At 34.3% G+C, this 21,087-nt stretch overlaps 1 protein-coding gene across 1 annotated transcript; it reads right to left on the minus strand.

The window, feature by feature from the left end:
- Window positions 1–843: 843 nt before the first annotated feature.
- On the minus strand, window positions 844–20,772 carry LOC128987849 (exocyst complex component 5). Its single transcript, XM_054408901.1, has 17 exons — window positions 20,584–20,772; window positions 19,351–19,475; window positions 18,056–18,173; window positions 16,339–16,524; window positions 15,988–16,052; window positions 15,003–15,186; window positions 13,940–14,080; window positions 12,802–12,878; window positions 12,261–12,371; window positions 11,278–11,373; window positions 10,372–10,531; window positions 8,403–8,638; window positions 6,038–6,124; window positions 4,877–4,979; window positions 3,171–3,327; window positions 2,464–2,624; window positions 844–1,120 (listed from the first exon to the last, which is right to left on the minus strand). Exons 1-17 carry the CDS (start codon window positions 20,614–20,616, stop codon window positions 1,022–1,024), a joined length of 2,139 nt encoding a protein of 712 aa, XP_054264876.1. The 5' UTR covers window positions 20,617–20,772; the 3' UTR covers window positions 844–1,021.
- Window positions 20,773–21,087: the final 315 nt, after the last annotated feature.

The following is a 21,087-nucleotide window of genomic DNA, read 5'->3' on the forward strand; positions in this document are numbered from 1 at the left end:
AAATTTTAACGAATAGTGTTTTTGGCCTCTGGGGACATCAAAATGGTCTAGGTCTTACCGTGCCACCTAAATTCGCTAAAAAAACAATGAGCTGTAAAGTAAACCTTTTCAATTCTAAGAACTAACTGAATTGAAAAGGCTGGTTTAGAGAACAGTTGTAGATAAACAAATTTTACAAGAAATATGATGGTAATCCATAATTGGCTCGCAAAAATTATTACAATATTTATAAAAACCTGGGTTAAACGAATCGATCTGTGCATTTAAAACTCAAAATCATGTATTTTTCAAGGCTCAGATTTTTAACGTACTGTACTTGTTTGTAAAGAGTTAAGTTATAAATCAAGTATTTTTTTCATTATTTTAACAGCAGTTTTGTTACTAATATACTTGTATTACACCAAAAGTTTAGCCTCTAGTAGCTTACTTGTTTCGAAACTCGACCAAAAATATGTAATGTACAGACTTCTCTATTTTCACGCCCCACACTGTGTAAATAAAACATGTGATTGGAGTTTCTTCCATTTGTTTTGATTTTATCTGTTTATATTTCGTCTCCAGCATGACAACCCATAAACCCATGTTAATTTTTTAAAATTTCAATTCCATTTTTGTGCTTAAATTTGAGCCTATTTTAATTTTTAAATGGATTCTGCACTTCTTCAGGAAAATATCTTTCCAACGGTATGCTTAGATTTTCCCTGTGATGCATACGAGTTGAGGAAAAAGGTTTTAAAGAAACATGCTTGCTTATTAATATATAGATAGATATAATGCTTTCCATTTCATGCTGTCAAATTTTATCCGAATGATCTAAATATAAAATAATAAACATCCAAGATATAAAGACTATTTCTTTTAATGGTTTGAAAAAATGATTAAGTTTTTACAGTTTCTACCCTAAGATAAAAATATAATACTCTTTAAACAAAGATAATAGCTTAAATATAAACAGAAATAACAGTACATTGTTTATACACAATGGTTTTTATATACATATATAAATATAGATTATAAAAATCTAAGCAGCGAGCCCTTTCAGAGATGTTGCCAGTTTCTGAGTCTTGTAGTCACTTCGCAACTGAATGAAATTCAGAAGAATGGATCTATCCAGGCCAACCTAAATTGACAAAAGAATTATCAGCTTCACCAACTAATGATTAGCAAAAAAAAAATAACCTAGGAATTGAAGAATAATATTAATATTATTACATTATAATACTTAGCATCTTCTCCCCAATACACAAAATTTTATCTAATTTTGCTTTAAACCACAAGAGCACACATAGCTGACTGGATTTGTACTGTTTGTGTAATTACATTTATTAATTATTGCTACTGTCAGCCATTACTGTGATTTAAGAGGTTGGCAGCCTCTTTTAGCGAATTTCCCATATAGGGAATAAGCTATTACCGTAGTACTCATGGTAAGACCCGGACGCGGGACCGATTTTTTTTTTCGTTTTGAAGTCCCTAGAGGCCAAAAACACCATCCGTTCAAATTCATATATATATATATATATATTTATATATATATATATATATATATATATGTGTCCGTCAGCACGATAACTCGAGCAAAAATGATCCGATTTTGATGAAATTTGGTACAAACGTGTAAACGTACGTTTATTCGAACGAGTTCGCGATCCAGCATGATCGGACCATGGGAACGGGGGTTTACGGGGGGTTTTATGGGGTAAAAATAGGTTTTTCCCATTTTTGACCCAAAAAACATAAAATTTAGCAATTTCTTTCCAAACCATTTTGTAGAGCTTAAAAAAACAAATAATTTAGTATATTGAAGCGTTATTATGCGCCTAATGGTTACGGAGAAAATTCAAAAAAATTGTAAATTTAAAATTCCCATGTTATTTTTATGGAGAATAAGTAAACTGTTGTAGTTTGCTTGTTTGTGAACATATTTTGATCAAATTTGGAAAATGTTTTTATTTCTTACTAACTATTCACATTTTACAAAAAAAAAAAACAGTTTTACCCTCCCTGATGCAGCAAACCTAAGTACTTGTTAAACTAATTCTATTTAAATCAAGAATAAATGTTATATTTTTAAGTAGACATTTCAGTGTAAATCCAATCAGTCAAATGGAAATTCGCTTAGTCTGCAGGTTTGCTGCGGCGGGGGTATTTAACTTTGCATTTGCCTGTCTACACAGGCCTTAGGCCTTTGCATGGAACGTATTCAGCAAATCAAGGGCCACTACTGAGATAAGCAGAAACATAAATAATGAAGATTAATCCTTGAGACTTTACAGCCTAGGCCTAGCTTGGGGAGTTTATTGAATTTCACATGTGCTTGTGTGTTTATTACAAGTTCTCCACAGCTTTGCTGATATATCCAGACTGATGGATTATCTAGATCCAAATTTCACTGTATTTAAATTGGGGCTGTCTTCTAAACGGAGTTTCATTAAAAGAAATAATTAATCCTGGTCTACCCACCAAAGTGTCGCCAGTGCAGACTTGTTTGAGGTTCTCAGGTTTGACGAGCAGCAAGTTACAAAGCCCATGGAGAGTGTCAAACAGATTGGTAACAAGCGGAGACCTCAGCTCTTTGACACACTTCCTGTACTCATTGACATCACATATGGCACACATTGCTCCTGTTGACACAAAGAAGCATCATTACAAATGACATGCATAAACTCATTGACATCACATATGGCACACATTGCTCCTGTTGACACAAAGAAGCATCATTACAAATGACATGTATAATCGGTAAGGGTGATCAATCATTAAATTACGAAGACAGGAGCCAAATATATTTTGGTAAAGTAAAGAGTGCACTGTAAAACTTAGCCTAAACTAAGAACAAAATTCAGTGTTACAGTCCTTTAGCATTATGAAAACCTAAAATTTGTAATTGGCTCATAGCAAATGCATTTTATACCATTAAAGAACTCATGGACCACGAAATAGAAATTGAAGTTTGAAAACAAAATAGATTTATAATGACAGTAATAAGCCTAAATTTTATTGTAACATGACAATGCCTATTCTTATGTCACTACTTTGTCAATGACGATAAATATTCTTGTTCTTACTTAAGATACTTGCCAAAACAAGCAAAGAGGATTTTATAATAGGATGAAGATGAGAAATATACTTGCAGAAGGCCTATTCGTCAACACTTCTATGTAATTTACCTGCTGAGTTGTAAGTGAATTGCAGAAGGTGATCATAAATGACTCTGTGGAATCGACATCCTAGTTCACACATGACAAATTCAATGTTTTTGCCATCCATACTATCTCGGATATGAGCGATTGTTGTATTCATGTACTGCACTACTACGGAACAAGCCTGAAAAGAGCATCATCAAACAACAACTAGTTAGTTTATGTTCATTAAATACTAACTACTATTTATCTAACTAACTAATTAAAACTACCTACCTACTAAATAACTAATGTTAGTTTGGTTTTATGTAGTTGATTTGGTTATAACGTGCAGAATAAATTATGTTATTTAGATTGATGTGTTAGTATGATGATTTTGATTTCAAATGCCATGATGAATGAATCTTGACAAGATAAAAGTATTTCCAATAAAACCAAATTAATTATCCTAGAACAAGGTTGGGATTGAATTGAAGGAGAGTGCTTATCAAAACTATTTATGGAAAAATTCTGAAAATTGTTTTATTGGTGAAAATAAAAGCATTAAAGGAATCAGGGGGTACCTATGCGGAGGGCGGGTGAGACGGGATCATCATACTGCAGCAAAAACAACTGTATTTAATGCATGCATTGCGGGTCTAAAGTAGCATTTTTACTCTCTAGGGAGTAAAAATCAGCTGTTGTCAACTCAGTTGTAAATTTTGATTGTAAACAATTACATGTATCGAAAGTACGTATTGATTGTAGTTAATTGTTGCCTTATTGTAAATAGTTTGACATATCGATAGTATAATGCACACTAACACAATGGCAAAAGATGAAACGATTATCACTTACTACAACAACTGCTTGTTTCCATTAGAAAATTAAATTGAAAACAAGCTAGAGAGGTAATCTTTAAATGAAAACCATTTCAGTTTAGTAACATAGTTGAAATAATGGTGCAATATGACAAAAAATATAGTTCATCACACGGGCAAAAAGTGTCTTTTCAACCCTCGCTCATTTCTTGACGTCGGCTTCACCTCGATAGTAAAACATGAGCTCGGGTGAAAAATAGTCACATTAGGCCCAAGTGAGGAAATATACTATTAATATTAAATTTCCAAAATAAATACTTAGTATATTTAGCACTTTTAGATCAGCAATATTGAACACGTTTCCCAGAAAAAGCCCTAGCCTTCTGCCTAACCCCTCCCCAGGCTAAATCCCAGGCACGCCACTAAAAGGAATTTATAGAAAAAAACAAAAGGTGCCAATTTAAAAAATAAAATAGATTTTAGAAGAGAAGTATGATTCATATAACAGAGAGCTGCAGTGAACAACAAAATGTGTTCTACACCATTACAAGAGGAAATTCTAGCAAAACCTCCAAGTATCTAATACAATCAAGATTGTATTACACTTATTAATATTATATTCATGTTTTTAAAATTAAGACTTTTGTAAAATGTTCTTATACACAACTTTAAAAATATGTTATGCAGAAATAACTTCATTTTTCCTATTTTTGTTGTTCTTCCTTGCTGCAACCCCTGTCTTGGCTACTGTGGTTAGAGAAATATCCTGATAGCATTGATCCCTATACTGTGTAGTCACACAATACTTGGAGGTAGTGTACATAGTTTAAAAAAAAACGTATGAATGATATCTTTAAACTACACAGATTTAACAAAAATGAAGGTTATATAGGAGAATTAGTCTGGTTTGGATGCTGAATACAATTTTATTACCGGTGAAGCTAAGGTATCAACGTCAGTTTCTGGGCGAAAATCTGTTTTCTTTTGTTCAGCTTGGAGATATATTTTGACCCATCCAACCACTGCATTTATCGATCTGGAATATAATTAACATTAAAATTAACATTATTCCCAATATAATTAACCATCAATAGGCAGTACAGTAGAACCTCAATAATTCTACCTTCAATAATTCAGAACCTCCAGTAGTCCAGCTTGATCTCATCCCTCAGCAAAATCATAGAAGTGTCATAGTCGCAATATTAAAGTTTAAACAGTGAGCTGCAACTGAAAATCTCGCCAGTTGTTGGGTGCTGTCCGAAATATGGTTTTTCCTATGATAAATGAATGTAACAAGGTATGTCTGGAAATGATGCATTCAGTTTCATAAGAGTGAACTAAAGTTTACATCCAACCTTGTGCATGACAATGCTCAATATTTGAATATTTCAATATTTGAATTGGTGTTTGACCTCATATGTCACATCGAACACACAATCTCCTTCAATTGTTCAAATAGGAGATTTTACCTCAACCATCTACCCCAAAGTCCGTTTGTTTTGAGCACCAAAATGAAGACTTGGTTAGTAGCACAGCTCTTTAATTATGACAAGCACCAATCGTATGTCACTGGGTAGCTGGGTTCGTGGGTGGCGGAATTCTATGACATAGAAATTTAAAAGTTTGTCCACAGCTTTGATAATTGCCTCTTGTCTGGTGGCTTTGTGGAAAAATAGTAGTTTAGTTGTTCTTGAAATTATATGTAGTAAAAGACATTTCTTGTACAAACGTTTTATCTTATTCAAAAACCAGAGGTGACTCCAGAGGGCAGGCCTGGGCCTACCCAAAACTTTGGTAGATATTTCAAAATGATAAAGAAATACACAAATTTAATTATATGTAAATAATGGGAAAGGATTAAAACTCATTAATTTGCATTTGTATTTTTGAATTTTCCCCATTTAGCGGGGAAGCCCCTCGAACCTCTTGCCCACAGATCAAACTATCTACTTCTTGATCCTTGTCAGGGCAAAAAAAATATTCCTGGAGCCGCCTCTGTCAAAAACGTTCCTTAATTCCTAAACATTCCTTGTATATTGTGATTTTCAATACAGAGTAAATAGTTGATCAGAGAATATTCTACAACAAATCTACCTATCAAGTCCAGTATCCAGCTTCATTTCTATCGGATCCAAAATTCTTTTCTTCATCTGGAAACATTCAAGATGTTTTGGTGTTGATCTGAAACAAAAAGGTTAAGTTTTTTTTCATGTAAAATTGTTATCACAATGAACTTTATAGACTAGACATGCTTGTATATGCAAGAGACAAAATAATATTTAATTTTTATGTATTTAAACTTAAAAGGTGGGTATTTTAATATTTCGATCTAGATAATGAATCAATAGAGGACAGAGAGCGCCGCTTAGGTCTTTAATACTTAAATACGGAAAAGACTAAACAATGAAACACTTGAAAAAAGAGGTCACAGGATGAGCGTGAAACGTCAGCGATTGGAACAAGAATCTCTAGAGCAATACTCTGAAATAATTGGAGAAATGAAATTATCAACATGAACAATCCAGAAATGGAAATCATTTCGTAAGAACAGAAAGACTGGCAAAGAAACGACATGATGCACAAAGATCTGGTGCATTCGATTATTTTCCTTAAAAACAAAGAGTTGTAACATTAGGCCTAATGAAAAACAAAATGTCTTTCTTAGAGACATCGAAATGCCAGACATCATCGGTTCCTGCAATCGGTGTTCTTCTACATAAAAAAAAATAAAGTACTGTCTCAAGCCTTTTGAAACAATATGAAAGTTATTGCTCAGCCACCAGCACTAACAAATCTCCCAGAAGTAGAACAAAGGTTGTTATCACGTATAGTACCTTTATGAAGATAACTAAGATGAAAAATTGGTTCGCCCAGAAGTGGTGTAAGGGGCAGGTGGTTTTGTTTGCTCAAGATGTAGTCGAAATTGCAGATCAGCTTCCTCTAAGCCTTTCCCAAGCAGGAATAATAGTATTGACATGATATAGTAAATGGGTGGAGAATGTTAATAAACATTCCATATCAGCAGAGACATGTTTATTAATTAAATTATTTAATACTTTTAAGTCGATTATGCACTCTCACACTATACTTAAGTCGTGTAAAGAGTTATTGCTTTTAATTTATATTTGGGCCCCTTTTACAAATGCTTTGGTTTTCACAATTCACCTTTATTTGTCAATATCATACAGCTATTGGCTATGTTTTTAAGTCAGACAATTCAATACTCAAAATGGAATTATACACAAATCAGTTCAAATGTTAAAATGCCTTTTTTTATAGTAACTAAAACGAAATGTCTTTTTGCAAAGTAATTTATTTAGGCTCTATGGCAAGAAATAGTTTATTAATCAATATGAAGCAACTGTTTCATGAAGAAATGTCTGTAATAGCCTCATTTAAATGGTTTCAACTAACAGCTGTGGGAACAACTGTTTATTGCCTTCTCCGCACAAATATTATAAACAAAACAAATGTTGAATATTTGAGGTTTTCAGCACTACACTTAAACATAATGTTATAAATGATACCAAAGGGAAACTCACCTGGTTATTTTGGTGGTGGAACCACTCTGATCGGTAAAAGAATTGCAGAGAAATTGGTGAACGTTCATAAAAAAAACATTGCCACAGACAAATTAAGAACCTCCTCCTTCTATTGGTAGTGGGGAAGTCGGTTAAAAAAAAACCACACATTTTTGGTTTCAGACAGGAGTTAATTAATAAAGGAAACCCTAGAGGTCACTTTTAGAAATTCTTTTCTTTATCAACAGTGTTTATATATCAATAGTTATTGTTATTATTATCCATTTATTGTTGTTGCCATCCAGTTAGGCCAATCTTCAAATCCATCAGTGCTATTATGTTATAACCTACTGAATGAATACATGTATCTATGTTTCTGATCTCGCACAAGCATAAGTCCAAGCGAATATTTATATAGGTACCCAAATGCATATTAAAACTGCTATAAGCTAAAAATATTTAAAATAGAAAATGATAAATGGATATTTTGGTTTATTGACTCTACTAGTGTTTAAGCCATAGCCACAAAATCTTTGCCTTGCATGACTATCTCAACTACATTAACATTGTTTTCCTAAAGTTTGATTTATTGCACTATCACATGTTAGAATCTCATTTTCAGGAAATAAGTGGGGCAATTTTTCATGTAGTTTGTTGACAGTCTCGTTTATTGGACCCAGAAATGACAAAATATTATGGATTTACCCTAATATTTTTAGATCTACAAAAAGTGTTTAGGAATTAAACAATACTTAACCAAATAAATAAAACCCACATATGATAACAGATTAATTTTTCTAGTTACAAGTAATACTTCCAGTAAAGGTACCATCTATAGTTCGGCCGCTTAGAAAACGACCTGCGCGCTAATGCTAAACCAATGCTGGAGGAGGTCTCTTTCTAAGCAGCCGAACTATAGAAGTGATTGTTAGACTTACATCACGATCGGTATAAGACTGTCATTAAACTGCTTCTCAACCAGGTGTATGATGGCGTTGGCCTGTGACACAATGTTAAAAAAGTAGACCTGCGGTTGCTGAGTCTTGGTCTCAGGGATGGGAACTGCTTGTAGACCCAACTCAATACCATACTCTACATGTTCTGTGACCAACTGATCCAACAACACCTCCATCACTCGTACAGCGTTGTCTGTCAGCTCTGTGGGCTGTGATAGCTGCAACACACACAGTCACTAGTCAGACACAACTCAATACCATACTCTACATGTTCTGTGATCAACTGATCCAACAACACCTCCATCACTCGTACAGCGTTGTCTGTCAGCTCTGTGGGCTGTGATAGCTGCAACACACACAGTCACTAGTCAGACCCAACTCAATACCATACTCTACATGTTCTGTGACCAACTGATCCAACAACACCTCCATCACTCGAACAGCGTTGTCTGTCAGCTCCGTGGGCTGTGATAGCTGCACCACACACAGTCACTAGTCAGACACAACTCAATACCATACTCTACATGTCCTGTGACCAACTGATCCAACAAAACCTCCATCACTCGTACAGCGTTGTCTGTCAGCTCTGTGGGCTGTGATAGCTGCAACACACACAGTCACTAGTCAGACACAACTCAATACCATACTCTACATGTTCTGTGACCAACTGATCCAACAACACCTCCATCACTCGTACAGCGTTGTCTGTCAGCTCTGTGGGCTGTGATAGCTGCAACACACACAGTCACTAGTCAGACACAACTCAATACCATACTCTACATGTTCTGTGACCAACTGATCCAACAACACCTCCATCACTCGTACAGCGTTGTCTGTCAGCTCTGTGGGCTGTGATAGCTGCAACACACACAGTCACTAGTCAGACACAACTCAATACCATACTCTACATGTTCTGTGACCAACTGATCCAACAACACCTCCATCACTCGTACAGCGTTGTCTGTCAGCTCTGTGGGCTGTGATAGCTGCAACACACACAGTCACTAGTCAGACACAACTCAATACCATACTCTACATGTTCTGTGACCAACTGATCCAACAACACCTCCATCACTCGTACAGCGTTGTCTGTCAGCTCTGTGGGCTGTGATAGCTGCAACACACACAGTCATAACTCAATACCATACTCCACATATTCCCATGCACCCCTGCATACATGCTATGTATGTTGCGATAGCTTATAATATGCTGTGTAGCTGTGCGTCTGATAACAAGGCCTTTTGTGTGATGGAAAGAGAGATGTTTTATGGTTCAATTGTGGCCAGCTACATAGAGTTTCTTGCGTGCGCCAGAGTGAACTCATTTCCTGCCTACTATTCTCTAAAAAAATCCTTGTATTAAGTACCAATATGTCATGTTCTATAATAAATAACAACTCAATTTTTTGTGTATTTATGAAAATTTTGTTTGAAAAAATACAGGCAGTTTATGAGTAAGTTATGTTTGTAGAGATGTTTGGTTGTAATAAATTCAGACGATCTCAATTTAGGAACAACAAAGTGGTTACGATTCCCATTATTATTATTGTAATAGTGTCTGTAGATACATTTGGGAAAAGAGGATTTTTTTTACGATAATAAATTGTGAAATATTACTATAAAAATACTAGGTAAAAGTATTATTATATGTTTGAAAAAAATAGCACTTTCTAGTGTTTTGCTGATAGGGATATACAACTCTTACTTTTTTTGTCATATTAAAACCTTTTTCCCTAAACTCCACAAGATAAATTTATACATACCGTAACATAAGGATGGGGAATATTGTAACATGCAGTTATAAGCGTACTATTGGAGACACAACTTAAAATTACATTACATCTATTCTTTAAATGTGTAACATTATGTATTTGACTGTTTGTTGCTCACAATTTTATTCAAGTTTAAAGTGTTTCCACTGTTTCAATGTAAAAAAATGTTGAAAAACTTACAACTTGACATCGTTGAAAGGCCAATTTTGCTTCTTGTAAGAGAGCTATTGCCACTTCTTCCGACAGAAATGTTTCTCCTCCATAATCCTCTATCTGGGCAATGTTGATATTGGCTCTAGTCCCAATAACTGCTTGTAGATCTCGTCTGAGGTCTTGGAAACTGAAATAAAGACATTTTAAAAATAATATTGAACAAAGAGTTACAATAATGCAAGTATTTAATTAAAAATACTACTAGGGAAGGCCACACATATTTCTTTTGTACTAGGGCGCTAGCCATGAGTCCGGGATTTTTTTCACATTACTTAAGGCTAGACCTAGGACCAAGAACCTCAAATCCCGGCCTACAAGGCTCAGAATCTTTCTACAAGGCTACACAGATAAACACACACACACATCAGGATCTTTTCCTGGAGGCTGTTAGTCATCCTATGTTTCACATAGATAAGGGAGGATTCATTGTGATACCAGTGCCTGAACACTAGATCAACGACGAGCACAGACACTATGCTGCTGCTTCTGCCAACAATAGCAAGGACAATACCATTTTTGATGCCAATAACATTAGGAACAACAGAACGACAAATCTAGTATTACAGCAGCACTAGTAATGCTAAAAACTGAAAAATTATCACAGTATTTAATTTTTAGGGTTTTAAAACCGCATTCATGTTTTTCTTTATAATAATACTAATTCATACGTCATAACCGATTTAAAAATCAGAAACCATGGTCTTTAAGCATCAAGTAATAAGTCTTCATGAGGAAAATGTAATGTGTAAATTTAAACTAAAATTACTTAGAAATCTGATTATGGCCTCTCTTCAGGCCTAGGGGCGCAAAAGGTTTTAGGTTTGTTGGTGTGGTATAAAAATAAAAAATAATAAAACAAGTGGTACAACTTACCCTCCAACTTGAAGCTGTTTTTTCTGATGTCCTTTGATTTCATAATACTTATTTAATATTGTCATACACTTTTCCTTTAAGCTTTTTGTCTCAATGCTGAAAAAAGATAAACTAATTAGGCCTACACTAAAAATATTAAAAAAATCAATTAGCTAAAAATTTTGATGTGTTGGCTCCTAGACATAATTGAACAGTTATTAAAAACCTTGGAAAATTAAATACCTAAAAAGTTAGCTGCAAAAAAGAAGAGGCCCCCACAGTGGCGTTTCTAGGACCTTATCAAGGAGGGAGCTACCGGGGGGCTAGAGCACCCCTAATTAAGGAGGAGGGTCCTCCCCGCAGGAAAATTTAAAATTTTCAAAGCCATTTGGTGACTGTCTAAAGCTATATTTTACACCTAAATCCTTGCCCAATTGTCCATAAACTTGTTGTTTGTCATGAGCAAGTAGACATTTAAAAAAAAATCAAACTATGACGAACTTGCATTCATGAATTTCAAAAGTCAAAACATAGGCCTACTGTAGACTACGAAGCCATATCTTCTAAGAGGTGTTTGGTGACTTTATAAATCCATTTTTAACGTCTAGAACTGTGTGCAATTGTCCAAAAACCTCCCATTTCACCTGTTATATGTCATGCAAGCAAGTAGACACGATAAAAAAAATCGACTCTGGTCAAAAATGTTCTGTTATTGCCCTTATAATTCTAAATAAAATAGTTCAACCCCTCATTTCTGTAAAAATTAAGGTTCAAAAGTTAATGCAACTTTTGTGATTTTTACCTTTTAAATATCATAGTTAGTTACTCTCGTCGCTTACCCATGATAAAGGTTGTTGACAAGCTAATGGGAGAAAGTAGACCTATGTGTCAGATTGAGATTGCTGATACAGTTTATTTTAAATTTGTATGATCATCCAACCACTTGCTTTGTCAAACACTATCTGACTTGGCCAGACTCAGCTAACATGGGGCTGTATACTAACCTGATGTACGAGTCAAAATACTTCTGGAAGATATTCCTGGTAAGTGTACTGAGGTAAGAGTCGTCTGTTCCCATGTTGAAACGAGACAGTTCCCTTGACAGCTGGGTTGTTCTATAATGAGAACAGGGTGTTTATCAGTAGGTACAAATCAGCCCACACAACTAAATTCTATGGCAGCTGGTGTACAGGACTGTTTGGTTTGCCATTAACAGCATAATGGTAAGTAGGGATGAGCCGATTCTCATTCTTTATTCTTCAAAACCTTTGATATCCAAAGTTTTAAAGAAATATCAATCTTCAAAACTTAGTGGCCAATTAATACCAACTGTGGCGAAAACTAGATTATCTACTGCACTTGCGGTGCCATTTTGAAAATATCCTGCTCAATGATGGAAATAATTGTCAGTCTGCAACCATATTGTGAGACTGTCATACCAAACATGTCAAACTTATACAAAGTCCACAGAAAAATAAAAAATGGGAAAAAATTTCTAAAACTATAAAAAATTCCTAAAAAAAAATACTTTGTGTGCAAACTTACCTACTGTATAAATCCATAAGGTTTTTCAGATATTTATCTGTATCAGATTTGTCTGAAAGTTTGCTGACAACAAATTTCTGAAAAAACAAAAAAAACAGTAATGATGTTAAAATTATAACAATATATCCATTAATAAAGATAATGGCTACGACACCTTTGTTGATAAAGGTAATAAATTAGGTCTAGTCATATTTTGAGTTATTTTTAGTGATTATTACAATTTGACAAAATCTATTGTACCAGAACGAATGTTATTAAAAAATTAGGCCTAATAAAGGTTTTGATTTGAATATATTTAAGATGAGCGAGATACAAAAATATAATGGGTAAAACATGAAATGAAAACAACTGATAGTGAAAAGTAGTTTTTCATGCGTACAGTAGCTATTGGAATTATTTTAAGTAACAAACATATGAAGGACTTAATTCAATTGAATATGCAGTTCAATGTTGAATACATGCAGAATTTTTATGCCCACAAGATCTACGGGTAAAATACCCCCTTGGATATTTACAGGAAGGTTCCTTAAACATTTCAGATTCATTCCCTATTTACATAACATTAGATTTAACAAGTACTTAGGTTTGTTGCTACAGGGGAGAGAAAAGGTCTTTTTGTTCAATATGAATAAACAAATTATCCAAATGTTATCAAAACATATCTATAAAAAAGCAAGCTACAACAGTTAACTTATTTGCCATACGAATAACATGAGAATTTAAAATGTAGGTAGCTTACAGGTTTTTAAATGTCACCCGTAACCATTTAGGTTACAACAAAACTTCTACTAAATTATTTCATTTTAAGCCCTACTAAATGGTTTCAGTAGGCATTAAAAAATATCATATTTTGAGGGTGAAATTGTGAAAACCTAACTTTTACCCCATGAAACCCCGTTCTCTTAGTGCAATCATGCTGGTTTAGGCTCGGACTGGCCCACTTGCCCATCTGAATGTGCTGGGTATACAAAATTCAGGGACCAATGTGACATTGCCACGCCACCACAAACCTTGAATAAAGGATCAGAGGCAACTAAATTGTTCCAAAGCCTCAACGGCTATCAGGACTCTACTATGAACATATGATTATTTATCACTCATACTACTACTCATGACTATTTATGATCATTTTACTAACCTGTAGCTTAAAGTGGTAGATGTTGAGGACAAATTTACCCATAACTTGCTCAGGGTTGTTAAACACCTCTTTCATCAGAGTAAAGTTTTTCTCACACATTGGAATGACGTCACTGAACACATCTTTACCTCCGAATGTATTCTGGAAATATACATCTTGACACAATTGGTAAAAATACAAACTCTATAACTTTGAAAGGGGGGGGGGACAAGAGTAAAAAAAATCTCAGATAAAATTACAGTAGAGTCCCGCAAACTCGGCACTCGATAACCCGGCAGTCTGGATAACTCGGCCATCACCTGGCTCAGAAAATTTGTGATTTTTTGAGTCCGAGTTAAACATGGACTCAAGCCAGCTCAAGTCAAACCATTCGCAGCTCGTACCAAGGATTTGTTGTACTATATCTGATGACTTAATACTAACTTGTAATATAAATATAAATAAAAGAGGCAAAAAATAAGCTTAAACATTTTATTGTTCTCATTTTTAACCCTAGTTCCCAATAAACCCGGAATTTTACAAACTCTGCACCCTTCCAGTCCACATTACGCTGAGTTTGCGGGACTCAACTGTATCACTAAACATCAATAAACATAGTAATGCTTCAAGTGTGTTGTTAAAAACACGCTTGCAATTCAAAGAATTTACTGGAAAAACAATTTCAACTATGCAAACTCATACTGCAAGTGCAATATGTTTTGGAAAACTGTTTTAAGTAATTTAATTACTGGTTAGTACAGGTAAATGAGTACATTACTCAATGTCCTAAACAGTGTCTCATGACTATGAATACTTCTGTTAAGTTGAATTTAAAAAAATGTTTGTACACTGTACAGTCACATTGAAAAACAATTTTTTTATTTAAAACATTTTGAACACACATTTTTATTCCCCTTGTAGGTGCTGTACTAGAAATTTCTAAAATTATATCAAATAACAAATTTATTAAAATATAGAATTACAAATTACAAATGAGAAATTACACTGCGGTACCTCAGTCAGAAATGTGCATGACAATAGTGTTGAGGTAGAGACAATAGGTAAAATTAGACTACAGCCTTACCGATTGGCTTTGCTCTATAAAAGCGTCAATGCACTGAGTGTACCCCTTGAAGTTTGATAGGATAGAGGCAATCTCTCTCATTCTTCCCACATCATACTTGCGATGGGCTTCGACAAACTCTTCTATCAATGCTCTTTCGATCTCATCATACTTAACTGCTATTTTTTTCTTTGCTTCTTCAAACCTGTGTTACAAAAGATTGTCTTGATTTTATTTACTGAAGTACTATTCCATTATTTCACTTCATTTATCCCACACTATTTGTACTGTTAGAGTATAACTATTGACTATTGGATACTTATAACATAGAAGTATGTTAGTGTTTTTTATTAACACATGGTTTGGTTTGTTATATTTTTTTTATTTTTGTAATGGTTTATTTTATTCTTTTTACAATGTTTTGTCAGATGACATAGAACGATGAACTCTTTTAGTGCTTTGGCATCGCTCACAGTAACAATGTATTTATCGGCTTCAGTACAAGTCTATGAGATCGACTCTTTGTATTTCATATAGTACACAACAAAACTGTGAACTTAAGAATGAGAATCTTTACTGTTCCTTAAACATTTTACAATGCCACAGGATTAGTAATTTTGAGAATCGCTTTATATTTTTATATACAATAAAATTAAGATTAAAGATAACAAACAAAAGAATAATGAAGATAATTTAATTAAATAAGTTTCAATTATTATTGGCTGGTTAATGAGTCAGTTCAGTCCGAAAGCTTTAAACTAAGGATCGTCGCTTTATTTCAGTTTGGTGCTCTCTCTGTATGGCCACTATCAAGTCCAATAAAAGCAAAGCACTATGTTAGAACTAACAAAAAATACAAAATTTCAGTGTTGACAATTCAGACAGAAAAAACGAGGAAAAGAGCAAACGTTTATGCATTAATATGTTTTATGAGACATATTTTTATATTTACTGAGTGTTGTTACTTTAAATCTAACAATCTAGGAACTAACTGAGTGTGTCTTACTTTCCAACTGGTAACTCCTGAGCTATAAGGTGTAGTTTTTGTATTACATCTGCGGCTTCATCAATCTGGAAACATTTACAAACATTACATTCAAATGATTCATAACTTACTATGTATAAAAAAGTCTGAACCTAATGTAATAAAAAAAAAATGGTTAACTGAAATAGGGTCTACACATGTTATAAAACCCTAACCTGTATGCAGCCACAAATAAAAAACGTGAAGATGTTGGAATTGATATTTTTTTAGATCTACTGAGAGAATGAAGGGCTTTAATTTCATTGTCAAGCTGAGGCTGACATACATGAGGGCTAAAAAATCAACATACTCAAAATATTTTGAAAACCGTACCTGGGCAAACTCAGACATAACAGGACCCGGTGTAAGGAACTCAGCAAAGTGGTTCATAAGCTTCTGGGCCTGCACAGCTCTGGATCTTGGTGTGTTGACACTCTCTAGCTGATCTCCCAGGTGGATCACCTTGGTAGCCACAAAGTTGATCCGTTCATCCAGCTCTTGGAACAAACTGACTGTCGCCTACACCAACATTCAACATTACACCTTAGTGTTTGGAGGAATAAATAAGTTAGTGTTGGAATTTTCTTTAACGAGAAATTAGAGATATTCTCCAAGTTTGAAGTAAACATGACGACAACGTTGATCGTTATTTTGTCTAAGCAAGAATTTGTACTGCCACTGACCAAGTTATTCCTGCGATGCTGCAGTTTGGGAGGGCTAACGATTGGATACATGTACGATTACCAATGTTAGGGCATCTTTAGTTCAAGATAAAAAAAAAACTTGATGTGTTTCCTTTAAACAGCACTAAATCCATCAAGTATTTTTTTAAGATATTGAAATATGAATTTTCAAAGTCTTTTTGATTGAAAATTCACCCTTTAACTTATAGGCTAAGTTGAGAAATAAATATACAATTAATGTTAGACAGGCCGCTTAAAGTGTAATCAACTTGCCAGTTGTAACATTCATAATATTATTGAATTGATACAGTATTTTCACACTTGTTTTTCAGTTACCTACTCATATTGACAGATTTTGTTTACCACAAAATAAATTCAGTAAGAATCTCTATTAAAAACCCTAGCATTTTCAGAAAACTCAAAGCAACATTTAAAACTTGTTCCCGAGTTTAAGTGGATTTTGCTATTCAGTTTGGGTTTCATTGATGTTTCATTGATCACACTACAGTAAAATGAAACATTAATTTTACAAGTAAACCAAAAGAAATAAAATAGTAAAATAAACCACTTTTTTTTATAAAACAATTTCCTTACTAGAAATAAATTACCAAAAAACCAAAATTACAATCTATGTCAAGATAGACACAGAGCTTAGTGCAGTAAGCCTATGGCAACTGATTAATTTAAAGACTAAAAAATAACAAAAGCAATGGTGGTTGGAGAACAGTACAGTAAAACTCCAATCATTTGAATCAATTTGGACGATACATAATTAATTTGCAATGGTCAGGATAATTTATAACAAATAATTAGAAACTACACAAGCTTTTACTGTTGCAATCACAGAATGTGTCTGATTTTGCTATAAAAAATATATAATTTTCTGTAATCACGGAGGTTGATAGTGATATTTTGTGACTGCAGGAGACGATGATGATGTCTAAAAGACTGCTGAAGATGCTAGAGATTGTACCTCGATAAAAATGAATGATGATGATGTTTCTGTGACTACGGGAGACAATGATCATTAAAACATGACCAAAGAGGATTCGAAGATTTTGCAGCAATCGCATTTGTGACGATGATGATGTCCACAACTTGCACACAATCGCAAGAAATGTTCAGGATTAAGTCACATTCATGACATTTATCTTTTTCAATACCGATTTAATTACGGTATTGTAGTTTTAGGTTTTTTAAATGCCTTCTTTAAGCAATGAGGATATTTGGCAAGGTTTGAGTTCTATTGCAGTTATTTCAACACACAAAAACTAAGTAGCTACCAAAGAACTTATATACATGTTAGAACATTTCAGTTCCAAATCAATGAAGGAGGAAACATTACAGTGCTGTATATTTTTGCCTACCTTATTTTTTTCCTGCAGCTTAGAGATATCTTGCCAATGTTTTACCTCTTCATCTCTACAAGCTTGTTCCAATTTTTCACATTTCTTCTGCTGCCTTTCTAAAAGCAGTTGTAGATCCCTAAAAATCATTTTGTCATACTAAGCAAATACAACTGTTGATTTTGAAGTTTTATTATTATGAAGTTTGCAATGCAAGGCTAAAGTAGGTCTTTTTACCCCTAGAGTAGGAAAGAATAAGCTACGGTCGCAGAGGCTGACTCATGGTCCCCCCCCCTTTGTATTCTGTTTTAGACAAATAAAATATAGTTTTGATGACAAAAAAATAGGCTAGGCCTTATATTTTCACATAGTTACTAGAATTTTAAATTTTATTAAGATTGACTTCACAGCAATAAATATCCCTTTACCAGTATTTAAACTATTTAAAATACCTGTATGTAAAGATAATTCAATAATTTGGATTTGGTCTTTCGTTTATGTCAACCTATTCTGTTGGCAGAATAATATCTGATGCAACTAACGCTCTTCAAAACACCAAAACAGGTCAAATACAGTAGTACCCCTGATATCCTGCCTTGGTTTTACCGGTCCTCAGTGAAACTCCCCATCTCTTTTCTTCTGCCAACAACACTCATCCCCTTAACACGTAGGGTGCGTCCTTACCCGATCGGGAACGCTCGGTAATGCCTTTCATATATCTTAGTTTTTGCTCTAGCGTCGGTTGAAGGTGGACCTATAGCATGTTAGCATGAAGTGTGTCACTTGCTTTTTGTTGTGGTGTAGGTAGGTCGTAAATTTCCTTGTAAAATCCCTATCTGACAAGCTTAAAAATCAACTTGTCCTGTCTTTCTCCCTCCAATTGGCAATACAATGGCACCGGCTACGTTCAAAGCAGTGCTGCTATCTGTGGGTGTTTTAACGAACTACGTCGACGCTCGTCGTAAAGCAGGACATCACCGCACGTTATTTGCTATTCGTTAGACCGAAATTTGAGAGACAATCTTCGGAAATCGGGTTTTTTCGACGCTGCAGGCTGCGCCGCACTGGGACTATTATTTTTGCCTAAACAAGATCAGTAAGTTTTACTCAATCGAAATTTAAATTTATCGTAATTAATTGTAAATTAATGTTTGAAGACACTGAAACAGAAGGAATATGTATTGTATAGGAAAACAAAGAAAAATACTGATATATAGATAAAAAATCATGAATAATTATGAATATTCAATGTTCCCTTTTTAACAGGAAAGTTCTGTTCATGGTAAGGCTTTTTGTATAAGTTAGGCCTAACTTACTTGATCGCTTGAGAAAAAGTTTCATGCATTAGCACAGGATCAAATGTGCTATTTCCTTCTTCTCTGTTGCTGTCAACAGTTCTCCATGCCAGACGTTCAACAAACTCCTCGGGGTCAAAAGGCTCCTAGAAATTTACATGTGGGATTAAAGTTTTTAATCAAGTGTAGTAGGCCTATTACAAAGACAATATGGGCTAGGTAATTAATTATAAGGTTATCATAGTGATTACAGGATAATTACTGCTGTTACTCTGACACTTACCATTCCAACTGCCTAGATTAAAACTTAGGCTGAGATAATTTTGTGTTTGGAAGACTGATTAGGCTATCTATATGATTAAAAGAATTTGTTGGATTTTTGTGTGCAGCAAATCGACAGCTAAATATTTATTTGTATTGGCATATTGGGTATAAATTTAAAGCTCTTATCCTCTTGATCTGCCTTTTGCAGGTTTGGATGATATCTCGTATTCTCTTATTAATGTAATAAACTAATGAGTTATACATTTTATATATTGCCTAAGAATAGGCCTATGTGGTATTTTACATTGGGGGACCATAAAAACTGTAAATGGAAAGCAGTCAAAACCCACAAAGTTTTGAGAGATTGCAATATAGGCCTACCAGGGGTCTTCATACCTAACTTAACTTACTTGCCTCTTGCAACGGGTACACTTCCATATCTGTTGGCACAAACAACCGAATGGAAATATCGATCGATATATCCATTATTCGATATATCGTTTGGTTAGTAAGGTAAGGTTAACCTAACCTAACTAACCAAACGATATATTGAATCAAACAATTGAATAATCAATATTACTCATTCGGTTTTTAGTGCCAACAGATATGGAAGTGTACCCCTCGCAACAACTAAGTTAGGCTAGCAACACCACCAATTATACAAGATACTGGGACTGTTGACAGATCTAACACCCAAGTTATCCTATCCATAGATGTTGTGCAATGACTGTACAATGGTTTAATTTACAAAACCTACAATGGCCAACATACACGTTTGAAGTTTGTGTCAAGATACTAGGCTAGCTTAGTTAGGTGATCTTGTTGTGCGTATGAGTTGTGACAGAATTTTTTGGCTTAGCTAAAAGATAATCAGAATTCTTAATTTCTTTCGATCCATATAGTTAAAATATTAACTAAAATGCTGATACTTTTCTTTAGGAAAGTCGACTCGACTAAGTTAGACCTATTTGGGTTTTTACTAAGTCTTACCTGCTCAAGCTCTTTCATGTATTGCTGCATCATCTTGATGCCACAGTTTTAGTTTGAAGAATTTATGTCTTGGTTGAGAACAGAATATTTAAAACAAGGATTTAATTTATCTACTTTACACTTTCTCTCAGCCAAGAACATTTAGGATTTAATTTATAGGTTAGTTCATCGTTCATCATTTGTTTGGACTACGACTACGACTACAGACTACAGACAGACAGACAGAATTCAATATTTTTTTGCAAGATGTGATTGTAAACAAAAACAGCTGGTTGGCATTAAAGCTTTGTGACAGAAAGAAAGGCATTGCGTGGAGATGAGAGATGAGAAAATAATCGGCAAGGAATAATATCCCGGACCAATGTTTATAGTCCAGGCGCTAAACGGGTTGAGTATACACTGAAAGTCTGACAAAATTTGACTTTTGATTATTGTTGGGGACATCTAGTAGATGAAAAACATCGATGATGTCGCATTTCTACGGTGGTCACAACTCGGGGGGGA

The sequence above is a fragment of the Macrosteles quadrilineatus genome, unplaced genomic scaffold, assembly GCF_028750875.1.
Source record: "Macrosteles quadrilineatus isolate MER2022 unplaced genomic scaffold, UCM_ALF_1.0 Scaffold_1__1_contigs__length_201487025, whole genome shotgun sequence".
Classification (NCBI taxonomy): Eukaryota; Metazoa; Arthropoda; class Insecta; order Hemiptera; family Cicadellidae; genus Macrosteles; species Macrosteles quadrilineatus.